At 52.1% G+C, this 13,862-nt stretch overlaps 5 protein-coding genes across 5 annotated transcripts; 2 read left to right on the top strand and 3 right to left on the bottom strand.

Moving 5' to 3' along the window:
- Positions 1 to 120: 120 nt before the first annotated feature.
- Positions 121 to 1,783, top strand: QC764_208410 (uncharacterized protein; the record flags this gene model as incomplete). Its single annotated transcript, XM_062944549.1, has 2 exons — positions 121 to 1,086; positions 1,152 to 1,783. 2 exons carry the CDS (start codon positions 121 to 123, stop codon positions 1,503 to 1,505), a joined length of 1,320 nt encoding a protein of 439 aa, XP_062803388.1. The 3' UTR covers positions 1,506 to 1,783.
- Positions 1,784 to 4,057: 2,274 nt separating this feature from the next.
- Positions 4,058 to 4,852, top strand: QC764_208405 (uncharacterized protein; the record flags this gene model as incomplete). Its single annotated transcript, XM_062944548.1, has 1 exon — positions 4,058 to 4,852. The coding sequence occupies one exon, from the start codon at positions 4,058 to 4,060 to the stop codon at positions 4,850 to 4,852; it is 795 nt and encodes a 264-aa protein (XP_062803387.1).
- A 220-nt stretch (positions 4,853 to 5,072) lies between these two features.
- Positions 5,073 to 8,087, bottom strand: AMT1_2 (ammonium transporter Amt1). The gene is made up of 3 exons (XM_062944547.1): positions 6,586 to 8,087; positions 5,852 to 6,529; positions 5,073 to 5,797 (listed from the first exon to the last, which is right to left on the bottom strand). The coding sequence occupies exons 1-3, from the start codon at positions 7,005 to 7,007 to the stop codon at positions 5,461 to 5,463; spliced, it is 1,437 nt and encodes a 478-aa protein (XP_062803386.1). The 5' UTR covers positions 7,008 to 8,087; the 3' UTR covers positions 5,073 to 5,460.
- Positions 8,088 to 10,689: 2,602 nt separating this feature from the next.
- QC764_0039650 (uncharacterized protein) lies at positions 10,690 to 11,803 on the bottom strand (the record flags this gene model as incomplete). Its single annotated transcript, XM_062940275.1, is given in 5 exon segments — positions 10,690 to 11,022; positions 11,035 to 11,045; positions 11,099 to 11,163; positions 11,218 to 11,311; positions 11,366 to 11,803. 4 exon segments carry the CDS (start codon positions 11,801 to 11,803, stop codon positions 11,043 to 11,045), a joined length of 600 nt encoding a protein of 199 aa, XP_062803385.1. The 3' UTR covers positions 10,690 to 11,022; positions 11,035 to 11,042.
- A 365-nt stretch (positions 11,804 to 12,168) lies between these two features.
- QC764_0039640 (uncharacterized protein) lies at positions 12,169 to 13,738 on the bottom strand (the record flags this gene model as incomplete). The annotated part of the gene is made up of 2 exons (XM_062940274.1): positions 12,376 to 13,738; positions 12,169 to 12,323 (listed from the first exon to the last, which is right to left on the bottom strand). Exons 1-2 carry the CDS (start codon positions 13,502 to 13,504, stop codon positions 12,169 to 12,171), a joined length of 1,284 nt encoding a protein of 427 aa, XP_062803384.1. The 5' UTR covers positions 13,505 to 13,738.
- Positions 13,739 to 13,862: the final 124 nt, after the last annotated feature.

Raw genomic sequence — 13,862 nt, 5'->3', positions numbered from 1 at the left:
AGCTTCAACTTCCCACCTGAAAATCCCGAATCGAGCGATCGACCAACCAAACACTAAAACAGTCGAACATATCCACGAGCTTGCGATTGGGATCCGTCAAGACGGCTCTGACTTGCCATCATGGCAACCGAAGACGCGCGCTACCGCGACTCCTCGCAATACCGTCTCTGGTCCTTCTCCCCAACCCAGCTCAGCGCCCTCCGCGAAAAGACCAACGCCGCCGCGCGCGCGAGGATTTCCGAGCGTCTACTCTCCCACCCACTCCCCGTCTCGACATCAAAGCAGGACCTCTCGGCCCCAACCTCCAACGCCAACACCCCCGACCCAGACGGAAACAGCACACCGGCCCTACCGGAGTTTTTGACTCCAGCAGAGGAGCTCACGCTGGTGGGGTACTACACCTCGGAAATCCTCCGCGCGTCGGAAGCCCTCCACTACGCGGACGAGATCAAAGCCACGGCCGCCATGTTCCTAAAGAGGTTCTACATCACAAACAGCATCATGACGTACCCGCCGGCGGAAATGTTTTTTGTCGCGCTGTTTTTTGCGTGCAAGGTCGACACGGGACATGTCAATCTGGCGGAGTATACTAAAATCTTCAATAAATCCGCCGAGGAGATCCTCGCGGGGGAGTTTCTTCTGTGTCAGGGGTTGAGGTTTGCGTTTGATGTTAAGCACCCTTATCGTGCGCTTCGGGGGGCGATGATGGAATTGGCGAGTTTGCCGGATATGCAGAAGGACTTGAAGAGGTTGGATGAGGCGGAGGCGAAGGCGAGGAAGGTGCTGCAGTTTAGTCCGTTGATGACGGATGCGTACTTTCATTACACGCCGAGCCAGATTATGCTTGCTGCGTTGAGTTTGGCGGATAGGGGGTTGGCGGAGAGGTTGATTCAGGAGACGTTTCATTTTGTGGCGGCGGAGGGGAATGATACCCCCGGGGGGGAAGGGGGTGATAACAACAAGGGAAATGAGGAAAAGGCGAGGGTGATTGGGAGTCAGATTAGGGATAAGGTGCTGGGGGCTATTGAGGGGTGTAGGGATATGTTGAGTAGGGAGTTGCCTGAGAGGAAGGATTACTGGCTTAATGTTTGTTTCTTTTTTCTTCTTTTTCTTTCTTCTGTTGTGAAGGGAATGCTAACATTGTGTGATAGAAACAAGTCATCAAGACTCAGATCACGCCCCTGCGGAAGAAGCTTCTCAAGTGCAAGGACCCGGAACGGTGGAATTTGGTGGAGCTGCAGAGGGTGAGGAGGGAACAGGCGGCGAAGAAGATGGACTCGGATGATGAAGATGATCTTGGGGGTGGGAAGAAGGTGAAGAAGGAGGAGGATGGGGATATTTTTGGGGGTGATTTGGGGCATAGTGCCAAGAAGAGGAAGATGACGGTGAAGAAGGAGGAGGATCTGTTTGGGGGACCGATGGTGAAAAAGGAGGAGCCCTTTGGGGGGACGAAGGTGAAGAAGGAGGAGGATTTGTCCTTTGGAAGGTTTGGTGGGGCGTTGTGATTTGAGGCATGGTTATATTTAGGAGTTTGGTGCTGGGCATTGGAATGGGGAAAGGGATTTGCATGGGCATTGGCGTTGGGCTATGACTTGTGCACACAAGAGTAAAAGGGTTGCGGATCGGTGTGGGTTTGTAGATATGGGATCTCTAGACTAACACATTTTGGGATATACACCACTAAAACGAGCATGACAGTGACAACTGGGGATGACTTTCTGGGATCGAGTTTTGAACTAGGTGGTGGTAATCTCTAATTCGACTGCTGCCCTCTTGCCTTTCAGGCCTCCTGTTGACTGAGAATACAGTCTCACCAACTCCCGGGGTTTTGAGAGCCAGGTCATTGCACCAGGGGGATGGCAAAGCGGGGGTGAGGGTCTTGAAGATCCAATTTAACTTCCTCTCGTCACATTGTGAAGCTTATAAGAACATCTCGTAAAAGAAAAGGAATGGCGTCTTCCTCGGAAGCAAGTTTCTGCCTGCTTGGTTGTCATGCTTGGTGGTGAGATTGACGACGGAGGCATGGCGGCAGCACCGTGGGCTGAAAAGCCTTGCTTGGTTCAAGGCACCATGTAAAATCCATACGATCTACGACGAACGGTCTAAGACAAGTGGAACAAGGCGCCACTGACACTAGTATGCAGTCAGCAAAACAATGTGTCTCTGTCAGCCATTTCATCTGTCATCTCAATGCAAGTGTTCCGCATAAGATTCCTGCAGGTATAACGATCAAATACTAGGTTCGATAAGTGAGAACATCCCCAGACTCTACATAAACCTCTCGTTCTCAGTGGTTTCGTTGTAATCTGAACCAAAAAGAACCTCACAGACCACAAAAACGTCAAAAAAGCTCACCAGTCAACTCACGACCCTCCTAACCCGGAGGGCTTAGACCCCAACCCGGTCTTATACCGGAAGACTGCGAGAGACTGTGGGAGGCCTCACACTGGGGGAAAGCCTCCACGAGGAGAGAGCGGAGGTGATTCTAGCTACGAAAAGCCCCTCAAAGGGGGTTCTTTACTTCGAGGATCGAACACACAGTCTCTCGGTGGCCAGCCAAGAGGGTGTACCGAGCTCCCTTGAACCTACTCCTCATCCAAACTGGCCAGACAGGGGGCCAATCTGACTGGGCTGTGTTGAATGAGTGAATGGTTCGGGTGCTGGTTGTTGCGGAAAGGGCGGTTACCTGGGGTGGATTGTGTGGTTGTGGTGAAATGTGCTGGGTGATGGCGTTGTAGCGGCGGTGCGGTGGTGATGTGGTGGAAGTTTAAACGGATGTCCGCGTGACTGTTGGGGGTAGGCTTTGAGCTCTGGCGGCTCGCGAGGGTTACATGTGTGAAGGCTGATAATAAAGGCTTGACAATGCTCTCCTGTGTTCGATGCTCTCCTGTGTTCGATGCTCTCCTGTGTTCGATGCTCTCCTGTGTTCGATGCTCTCCTGTGTTCGATGCTCTCCTGTGTTCGATGCTCTCCTGTGTTTCTCGGTAGACACTTTGTTGGATGAGGGTATGACTTGTTATTCTGGCCGGTTTATACATGAGTCCTTCGACAGATAGGGGCCACATCCCAAGCAGTACACAAGATCAAGCCATCTTCCTCCTTTACTTTGCTGTCTGCCCGGCATCAGAAATCTCTGATTTGGCTCCCTGACTGGCAACTGTGAAAGCTAAAGTGTAGCCTATAAACGGGTTAGTAACATATTGAGGCGATACTTCTGTGTTACTTGAGCTCTTTCCTGCTTCTATGGATCATCACGTCACATGGGACGTCCTGAATACCCAAGAAGGTTTGTCATTATCGTAAAAGGAGGCTCGTACTGGTGTTATATATTAAATACTCCCAGTGGTAATAAGCAGTCAGTGGGTGGCCTGAATTTCCCAGGCAGGCACTGGTTCAAGTCAGAGGAAGGAGCGGTCCACTCATAATGAGGGAAGGAGCAGTCAACTGTGAAGGAGCGAGCGGTCAACCTACTGGGAAGGAAGGAGCAATAGTGCCTTGGACCTATGTGCTGTTACTCCACCCCCAATCCTTGGCTCCTCTCAATATTCCTTCGTATCACACGCTGTTTCTTCTGGTCCCAGTATTTTTAGCCTACGAGGAGGGAATTGGAAGGCCCAAAGTAAACTGCCAATACCGAGTACGACTTGGCAAGCTCGAGCGGCCCATTTACGAAAACCTCCATCACGTCATCATCACCAGCCCCATGCCAAACACCTTACCTTTTACCATACTCCTCAACTATGGCCCCAGCTGGTGAACAAGCATCTTTGAGGATGCCGGAGGAGCTGAACGGAACCATGGGATGTTGCCACGGATTCCTTCGAATTTATTTGAACCCATTACCGTTACTTTGTTGAGGAGAGCCGAGGTTAGGGTCGCATTCACACCATGTCTCTCCTTACACTTGGCCCCTGCATGTGTGCATAGCCACAGACTTGGAGAAGACAGTGACGGGTTGACTCGTATACAAAAGAACCAATTTCCTTGACCGTCATGCCAATTTGCATCACCATCACTCACACATCTTCACTTCGATTGACGATCATTCACCTCCAAAATGCATCTCACCAAAGCTCTTCCCCTCGTCGGTGCCATCGCCTTCGCCCTGGCCCAGGACACCACAGAACCCATCACCACAACCGACACTCCAACACCCATCAGGACTCCCCTCCCCAGCAGCGTAGCCGACTCCACCACGGCCATCATCACCAGCACCTGGGTTCCCCCCGACTTGTCTGACGCCCCCTGGGGCGACGCCTGCATCGACGAAGTCAAATCTATCCTCAACGCCCAACCCACCCCTCCCTACGGCCAGCCCCTGAGAGACTACTTTGAATCCTCCTTCTCCGTCTGGGTCACCGCCAACCTAGCCACATCCTCCCCCGCCGCGGGGCACACCCCCGTCAACTCGGCCGACATCGTCACCCTCTGCTCGCAATGGCAGACATCCCGCTGGGTCGGACAGACAGTCCCTGCCTCTGTAACCGCTGATCACGAAGCGTACAAGCTGAACTGGTCCTCGTGGGCTCGAAATGCGGGCAGTGCGCTGGAGTCGGCGGTGGAGGAGTGCAAGACTGTCGTTTACAACGGGGCGATGGGGCAGGCGGTTTTGGCTGTGGCTACCAATCAACGACAGTGCAGTGAGGGGTTCTCGTTGATGCATAGTTTGAAGACTGCGCCTTCGGGGGCGGAGGTTACTAGTCTGGGACTTGGGGCTGTTCAGACAGGTGGTGGTGATGGTGGTGATGATGGTGTTACTAGCACGACGGTTTCTACTGCTGGTGCTGCCAGGGAGACTGGGTATGTCGTTGCTGTTGTGGTTGCTGCTGCTGGGGTTGCTGCTGCTCTCTAAAGGAGGTTGAAAACACATGGTAGAATCATTCTACTAGAAGGTGCAATGAGGGGGGGAAGCTGTTCATATATCTGGGCATGTACATGAAAGCCGGCGTTTAAAAAAATCAATCGGAAGAGACTTGGTTGGAGGTGTACAGAAATCCAAGGTGTTCCTTACTGAATCGGCCTGTCAAAGGGCAGGCATTGTTAGTTATATCTCTTTCAAGATGGAGCTTGTTGTTCATCTGAACCCATAGAGAAAGCCATATTTTCCTCCTGGAGATATTATGCACAAAGTGAAAGTCAAGCCGCACTGCATGGTGATATGTATCGGGTATATATCTCAAAGATTATAAACTTGGTATCTCCTTCGCTCGCTGAGTATATCCAAAAGAAAGAGGTATCATATTTCGGACAGTTTCCCACCAACAAACCAAAATACATCCCATATTTCACATCATCCTCATCATCATTCCATCCATCACATCCCTCGCCCATCCCCTATGATATTACAGGCCCCTCTTCCCATTGAGCCGCCACCTCACCACTATACACCCCCTTGTTGCACGATCCAGTCATGCCAATGTCTATTGAATTTGTCGCACTTGGTTTTGATCACGAGAACGCTTAAGCCTTTTCGGTAGGGGTCTCGTTCGATTCCTTGACACTGCCCGCGGCACTGCCACCAACAAGAACGTCGTTGACGTGTCTGCTGAGCTCAACATAATCATACGCGAACTCGCCGAGCTCAGCATCGTCAAGACCGATCTCCTCAACCTCGGGGCTGACACGGAGAGACAGGCCAGGGATGAGGTTCAGGACGAAGCAGATGAGGCAGGTCATGACAAAGGAGTAGGCAAAACCAGCGACAGAATCGGCGAGTTGGTAGCCGAGCTGGATGTAGTTCTGGTTGACCCAGCCACCGTCAATGGCGGTGGCGCCGTCAAGTGCGGCGATGTAGTCACTGGAGGGGGGCGTTAGTTTATGTTGAAAATGAGGAGCGGGGGAAGGGACTTACGCGGCAAAGATACCAGTGAGGAGGTTGCCAACAATACCACCAACACCGTGCTCAGCGAACACATCGAGGGGCTCGTCAATACCGATCAGGAACTTAAGCTTGGTGGCAAAGTTGCAGATGATACCGCCGCAGACACCGAAGATGACAGCCGACCAGGGGGGAACATAACCAGCAGCGGGGGTGATGGTGACGAGACCGGCAATGACACCAGAGCAGAAACCAACGGTTGACCACTTCTTCTCGAGGCGGTAATCAAGCAAGCACCAGGTGAAGCCACCGACGCAGGCAGAGATCTGAGTGACGAGGCAGGCCATGACAGCGCGGGTGTTGGCAGCGAGGGCGGAACCACCGTTGAAGCCGAACCAGCCAACCCAGAGGAAGACTGTGCCGAGAACCACGTGGGTGACGTTGTGGGGGCGGTAAGGGAGGCCGTTGACCTTGTTGTAGCCGGTACGCTTTCCGAGCATCAAGGAGTAGGCGAGAGCGGCAGCGCCGGAGCTGATGTGCACGGGGGTACCACCGGCGAAATCGAGACCGCCCATGACCAAGGACCAGCCGTTGGGGTTCCAGGTCCAGTAGGCAATCGGGTCGTAGACGATGGTGGCCCAGATAAAGATGAAGACGATGGCCGGGAGCATGCGGCCACGGTCAGCAGCGGCACCGATAGCGAGGGCCGGACTGGAAACCAAGTTAGCAAGATCTGGACCTGGAGGGTGACCAGGAGGGATACGAACGTGATAGCGGCGAACATGCCCTGGTAGAGGCAGAACAGGACATCGGGGATCTTGGAGCTGCCAACACTGGGCTGACCGAGGACCTTCATAAGACCAAAGTTGGAAAGATCGCCAATGAAGGGGCTGGCGTCGGTGTTGTGGGTGAAGGTCAGGGAGTAACCCCAGAAGAACCATTGGAATCCCACAACGGCGATGGACATCAAAGACAGCCAAATCAAAGCCAGAGCAGACTTGCGGCGGGCAAGACCACTGTAGAAAAAACCAACACCGGGGACCATGAGCAGCACAAGACCAGTGCAGGTCATGATCCAGGCGAAATCACCGGCCGAATAGGGGGCATTGATGTCTTCCAGGAGGGGGTTGACGCCCTCGTGGGCCATCTCCGTTGGGCCGGCGTAATCGGAAACTTTGTAGGACGACATGGTGAAAGACTTGTCGAGGAGTCGAAGTAGAGAGTCTGTCCCTCTGAGGCCAGGACCGGTGCTCCTGGTCTTTGTTGAAAGGCAGGCTGCAGAGTGAAGAGGAAAGATTCAGTCCTGGATCATGCGGGATGGCTAGGGTAATAAAATACACTGCGACTCTCGAGTCGTAGGTACCACCCATCCATCACAGCCGAGCCGAGCTGGGGTTCCCGACTCAAAGAAGCCTTGCAGGTCCCGCGATAAGACCATCCTCGTCATTATCACCCTCAGAAGTGCCTCCATTCCCTTCCTGGAGGACTGCTCTGCTCGCCAAGGTGCTGCATGCTCAATGGATTGGTGGGTCTCACTGATAAGGAGCTGGGCGTTCTCAGCGGTTTGGTGGGGGGTCTGTCTTGTCCTCTGCATCCCTGCCGCTCCCGAGTCCCGTGTTGATCCGGGCAAGCAGCACGCTTCCCGCTGGGTAGGGCCTTGGCATCGTGTCTTTCCCCCCCCCAACCGTCAGGCCGGATCTGTCAAGTGGAGGAGTCGGGACGAAGGTGGAGAGACCGAGAATAAACTAGTATACCTTATCGATCATGATGGCATGAATCCAAGTGGTTGGGCTAGGTTCGTCTCTTTCGGCTCATGAAAGTGAAGGTGTTTACCGCATCGCGAGGTCGGACACTGGCAGGTTTGCCGGAAAGGTTGATGGAGGGGAAGAAGGAGGTTGCCAAATCGAGTGGGGCTGGGACACACGGGCCAATGATGTCTTCTCACTCCACCATTTTGGGTTTCACAGCGTCAACCTCACCTGATGAAACTCGGTGTGAGCCTGTCGTTTTGCAGCTGATCTTTACCATGATGAGTTTTTGGCCTCTCTTGGGAAGGTGTATGAAGCTGAAAGAGAGCGTCTACATATTTCCATTTTGATATTGGATTCCACACTTTTGGACGCCAGGCAGTCTTTGGGACCCTGTTGATCGTTGGTCGCTTCCCCAGGTTGTGCCTCTCGTTCCCGCCTGCAGTCACTCATGTCACTGCAAGGCGTGGATCCGATGCAGGGTTGCATGCAGTGACTGGCTGGCTCTGCGTGTTTCCCTGTATATTCGACCGTGGAGGTGACATTTCTCGCCAACTCGATCGACTGAGTGGCTCGATCGTGTAGGCCAATTTTCGTGTGCATGGACTGGTACCAGACACATATTCTACCGTGAGCCTCACCCAAGTCAGCCCAACGGAGAGCGCAGTCCGTGATGTATGTGCCTTCCTCGGGCAACGGGTAAGGGCAGAGGCTAAACTGGACGCCACAAACGCCCGAAACCGCCATTCCGACATCACTTGTACCGGCCTCTAGAACAAATCGAGAATAGAGGATGGATCGATGCGCTGTCTCTACCTCATTTGTTTGTTGTTTAGCAAGAAAACCATTCCAGAGATAAGAGGCTAAACTATTGGCCTTTGAACTCATCCCGTAAAGCGGTGTATCTTGACCGTGTTGATATGGATTACAAAAGAATTTTCACACGACTAGAAAGAGAAACAGAAATCAGCCATCTCTCTGCTTATCCTTATCAGCTCCACCAGGAACCAAGCGCTATGATCAACCATGCGTCCGCCTTTCTTTGGCTCCCTCGTGGCGCCCCGCAGGCGGATTCTCTCTCGATATTCTGCCCGTCTGACAGACAGACAAGAAAGAGGCAGAACCAAGACCTGCAGCCTTTCAATAGAAGCAGTGCCTGGGAGCCGAGGATCCGTGGCGACAAGTCATTCATGTGCTTTATTCTGGATGAAAACCCAACCGATGCAACCACTCTGAGGTCTGGTTTAGCGAGCAAGATGGGTTGAAGCAAGCAAACCCGTGATTACACGGGGAAACGGTGTTGTGTGATTGGCCAGTTTCTTATCTCTTGGCAAATGCCCTGCTTCAAAGGCCCGCCTTGGCTGAGAAGATGGTAACCGCCCTATCGGGTTTGGCGCAACTCCTTCCTGAGATAGCATGCCCTGATCTGACAGGTTGCTTTGTGGACTTTGAAGTGCCTGAAGAGATGCGTTTCGAATGCTGGACGACTTTTGGCAACAGGTGCACCAGCAGATGGAAAACTGCGGTAAGACGGGATCACGAACAGCCTGCTTGTGTAACCTGCCAGGGCAATTTGTTGCCCCGCTTGGCCAGTGTGTCTCTCAGTAGAGCGGCAACTTCATGAGCAGCACACTCCAGACTCGATGATGGTCTTCATATGCAAGTTGAATCCTTCTTTTTATAACCACCACCCAGAACAGAATTTCTTATCTTGCCGGAGACCCTTCCCTGCTTTGTTTAGTCTCGGCTTTCTCTGGGCAAGAAGAGATCACACTCCAGACCCCCACAGGGCTGTCCCCAGCAAAGCCTAGCGCCCTCCACTCTGTCCGCCTTGGCAGAAGCTTATTTTCTGGGGCTCCAGACACGACAACTTGAACTGATAACGATTTTCTCAACCTGATCAGCCATCCACCAGCCATATGGGATCATGTGCTTTGACTCTTCACCTCCGCTGCTGTGCCATTGCCTCCCGTAGCCGTAGCCTTCAACCATAGAGTCGGGACTATACTTCAGCATGCACTGTGTCAAAATTTAATCTGTCGTCCCCCAAGCTGCATACGAAGACGCCCCCAAAGAGGAAGGTGGTTCCAACACTGCGGTTCTCAGGGACCAGGATCTGAGGCTGTCTTGAAGAGAAAAAAGGCTTAAGACAGGCATATTCCCAAATACATATAGATCGTTTCGTTCCTGCGGCCTTGTGTCTCATCGCGCAATGCAATACCTCCTCAGGTCTGAGATAGAACCAACACAGTGTGAGAGGGTGTGATGATGTGACTTCTTCATATGCCTGCGGTGCCACATCCCACATCTGATGTCTCTCACCCCGGCAAAGTTTCAAACCCTCACAACATTATCTTGTCTCATATCCAGGAGACTCTCTTCATCACCAACTCAGATGAGAACCACCGCCCTTTAACTCCGCTCATCCACACCGTACAATAACCAGACCCAGCTCCCCCGTGCCGATCCCCAGCTCCCTGTTCCCGCACTGATAAACCCGAGTAATTCGATGCTGCAAGACATGAAATTCGATATCTCAACAATACCCTCCTCATGGACTCCATATTGTATAAAAATCACCCCCTTATTCAAATACCATCCACCTCCTGAAATACATTCAGAGCGCAGTTGCCTAGCAGCAGTAGCCCACAGCAGCAACCAACATCGTGATCTCTGTCATCTTTTAGTTGCAGTAGTCTTCATTGCCAACATCATGTGCATCGCACCATGAATGTAACATCCCACAAAACATGAGTTTCACCACCTCCAACTCAAGAGAACCCTTCCAAAAACCCACCACCCATGCAACACCACCATCATCACCAGCGGCACCTAACCGCCCACACCCTCACCACAATTAATTGGCACAGCAAGACTACCAGGTAAGTTAGCCCCTTATTACATGGGGAACCATGCCACGAAAGAAAGTCAATAGGCCTTGCAAATATCTTTAAAGGCCCATCAACTATCTTTAAAAGACTAGTGATTATCATCTGAAGACTATCGACTATTTGTCTTTTGAGGCATGATTTGCCTGCTTTCACAGTGCCAGTTATCCTGTCCAGAACGTGCCCCCTGCACCGAACCTTCCCCCAAGCTAACCCCCATGCCCGCCTCATCACACCCCTTATCTCGGACATTATTATACCTACCCTAGCCGCTCCATGCTAGGGTGGAACAACAACGCTTGGTTCCCTGACACGCAGCAATGCTACACCACTACTGTAGGTACCGCACCGTTCAAATCTCCTTGTTATGCAGGGCGACGGAGTCTCATCTCTGCGTCATACTTGCAACTAAACCAACTCTTAACTGCATTGGTGTGCATCAAAACAAATTGGCCCAGCTGAGAAATTTGAATAAAAGAATGTGTTTCCCCGGATTTTTGAAGCTATTGCACCTATAGATTCAACAACTACTGCTTATGTAACAATCACCTCCTTTTCTTTTCAATACCGTAATCCGCAACACACTCCTTACTATTCATGCGTTAGCACAAATCGACATTTGCTCGATACAAAACTTCACTCACCACTTCAACCCACCTCGCCATCCATTTTTCCACAGTAGCCTTTGCCTCGTCGACAAGCCCCAACTCTGTCACAAAATTAGTCAACTGTCGCCGCCATCTCTTCCTCAATATCAACTTACCCAGTAGAAGCTGAACACTCCCACGAATACCCGACTCAAGAGCCGATGCAATCCAAGCATGTGTATAGCTGGTGTGCTCCCCAATGAAGATCATCTGTTCCATCTCATTAGTACACGGCCATCAACCTGCCTCATACTAGAATCTCACATTGTTGTGTGTCTTGAAATACTCAGGCAAGTAAAGCTGATGCTGCCCAACAGTAGGATCCGCCCAGCTGGCACCCTCAAGGGGGTCCAAAGCTTGACAAACCCGACTGGATCTGCCAGTGTATTGCTTTTGGGCAACACTGCCGTGAATTCCAACCATGGCATCCAGAACATACTGAACATGCTCGTTTTCATTCATCGCCATCCACTTCTCAGTCCATTCTGGATTCGAAATATAGGACCCGAGGAGGGCGCCTGGGCCAGTGCCGTTGATATTGTAGGATGGATAACAGACGGACCCGATGCCGGGGTAATCTGGTCCAGCATTATAGCATGATCCGTAGATCGGCTGGTCGAGGTGTTCCCAGAACCGAGTTTCAAACTCCAGCGCCACCTTGCATGCGGATGTGTATGGAAGAGTCGAGATGGCTTCCATCATGATTTCGCTGAGTTCCGAGATCTCCTAGTGTCTCATGGCCGAAAAAGGAACCGCAAAGAGAACGTAGTCATGTGTCGTGCTGTCAATGTCTCCGGTGGCATTGTTTTTGGACTGCAAGGTAACCGTGCGCTGGACCAATGATGGTTGTACCCGGTCGATCCGCCGATTCATGGTGATTGCGCCTTCAACAAGAGGCCCGAAAGATTGTGGAAGACGTGATATGCCTGCAAGTGCCCAATATATCAGCATTGGACTCAGAACCTCTGCAATCGCCAGAGTCCGTACCTCCATCGATGGTCTTCCAAGTCGTTGTATTCAAATACAAATCCTCGCAAAGCTGAAACCAGGTCAGCAGGCCAATCAGGCTACAGAGATTTTGACCCGTATACCTTGTCCCAGAACGACGAAGCCCCTTTACCCCAGTATCCGAAATGAGTATTATTGACATTGTTGTTGAGGTACTCAGCCGTGAAGGCAAACTCGCTCCATTGGTTTCCGGCAAGGTCAAACAGTCCCTTTTCTGCAACATTGATTAATACAATAGCCACGGAAATGAAAAAGACGAGACATACCGAGCCACTTGCGATGAGCAGTAAACATGTTGTTGGCCATCTCCACACAAAAGTCCTCGCACGGCAAAGCTTTGTTGACCTTGTCAAAGATTTCCTCCACAGACATCCCCAGCTGGTCCACAGCGCCTTGGTTGTCAGGTCTCCCTTGTTGCCCATCAACCTCACCCACACGGTTTGATCCACCATCACGAGGGAGTGTACGGCTACCAGCCTCGAGCCAGTCAATAAGGTCAATATGAAGGTCGTCGTCGTTGTCTTTATTGAGCATATTCATCTCCTCTACCAGCTGGAAAACGAGTTGGTGGTCCGACATGTTGTACGTCTGGTTGGCAACAGTAAGCGTCATGGGAACTCGCATGGGACCCATCTCTTGGTAACTGTAATCGAAAGGGCCACCGCTCAGGTACACCGTTTGAACCCGACCACCGAGACGATCTCCACCCTCAATAAGGCTGACACTGGTAAGTCCCTGTTGGGTCAAGCAAAGGTACGCCATCAGACCAGACATGCCAGCGCCGACAATGGCAATGCTTTTCTGCTTGGCTGCAGCTGAATCGATAGCGCTGCATTCGGCATTCTTGAGCACCTCGACACCATCAAACCATGGTCCCCAAACATTGACACCTGTAGAATTGTCCATCAAAATGCTGTTGGGGTCATTGCTGCGGCGGGCAAGGCGGGCATGTCGTCTTCGGGCCATCGTGTGGAGATCCAGGTGCTGCACCTCGCTTCTGCCCAGCAAGACATTTGTGGTGGTGCTCCATGCCGAAATACATCCGCCGGAAAAGATGTCCTCGGGTAGCGTCCAAACGAGTCGGTCCTGGGAGGCATCTGTGCTGGTCGCGATAAAGTGGTGGGAGTCGTGTGGGGTTAGCTGCTGGCAGGAGCCATAGCTAAAGTCGACAGCACCTTTGACAGGTTGCACGTGTTCGACGTATACATTGCAGAGCCTTGAGTTTAAGGGAACTCGAGTTTCAATTCGTATGGAGGGGGTTGTGATATCTTGGGCTGCTGCGAGAGCCGATGGTGCGAGGGCTGCGAGCCACCGCTTCATGGCCGGGCCGAAAGAAAATGTGTGTGCTGTGTACGGGTCTGTTGAGGTAGTGCTGCTTTGTACAAACAAAAGCATGATACTGGTGATGGTGTGTTCCAGGTTCTTTGGGGGGATGTACTCATCTTCTCGGCAAAGACGGGAGAAGAATGCCACCGCTGCATTTTGTGGAAGGAGCTAAGAGCCGAGTGCATGAGGCCATCGTGCCGTACGAGTGTTGGCATTGTTCCTTCCATGTTGGATGGCTGGTCTTTCATACAATGCCGCCGTTGGCTTGCTGTCCTGACCCGCTCAGACCAACAAGGCACCTTCATTAATCGGTTGGTCAATGAGGTGGAACGGAAGTCAAGTCACGGGCAGGTGCTGCCTGTCGGTTGGCCCGGGCTCCGACAGCCACAGCTGGGAGCTTTGATAGGTGCAGTCACACAGGTTGCCT

Source organism: Podospora pseudoanserina, chromosome 2, assembly GCF_035222485.1.
Source record: "Podospora pseudoanserina strain CBS 124.78 chromosome 2, whole genome shotgun sequence".
NCBI lineage: Eukaryota > Fungi > Ascomycota > Sordariomycetes > Sordariales > Podosporaceae > Podospora > Podospora pseudoanserina.
Note: the sequence above shows the minus strand (reverse complement) of the source record. Positions and strands in the feature narration are given on the sequence as shown.

Bases quoted from the DNA above. Each gene is read 5' to 3' on its own strand.
- AMT1_2 (XM_062944547.1), bottom strand. From the start codon at position 7,007: ATGTCGTCCTACAAAGTTTCCGATTACGCCGGCCCAACGGAGATGGCC. The intron at 6,530-6,585 runs GTTCGTATCCCT...CTTGGTTTCCAG, and splicing joins GGCATGTTCGCCGCTATCAC to TCCGGCCCTCGCTATCGGTG. The intron at 5,798-5,851 runs GTAAGTCCCTTC...GCCCCCCTCCAG, and splicing joins CTCACTGGTATCTTTGCCGC to TGACTACATCGCCGCACTTG.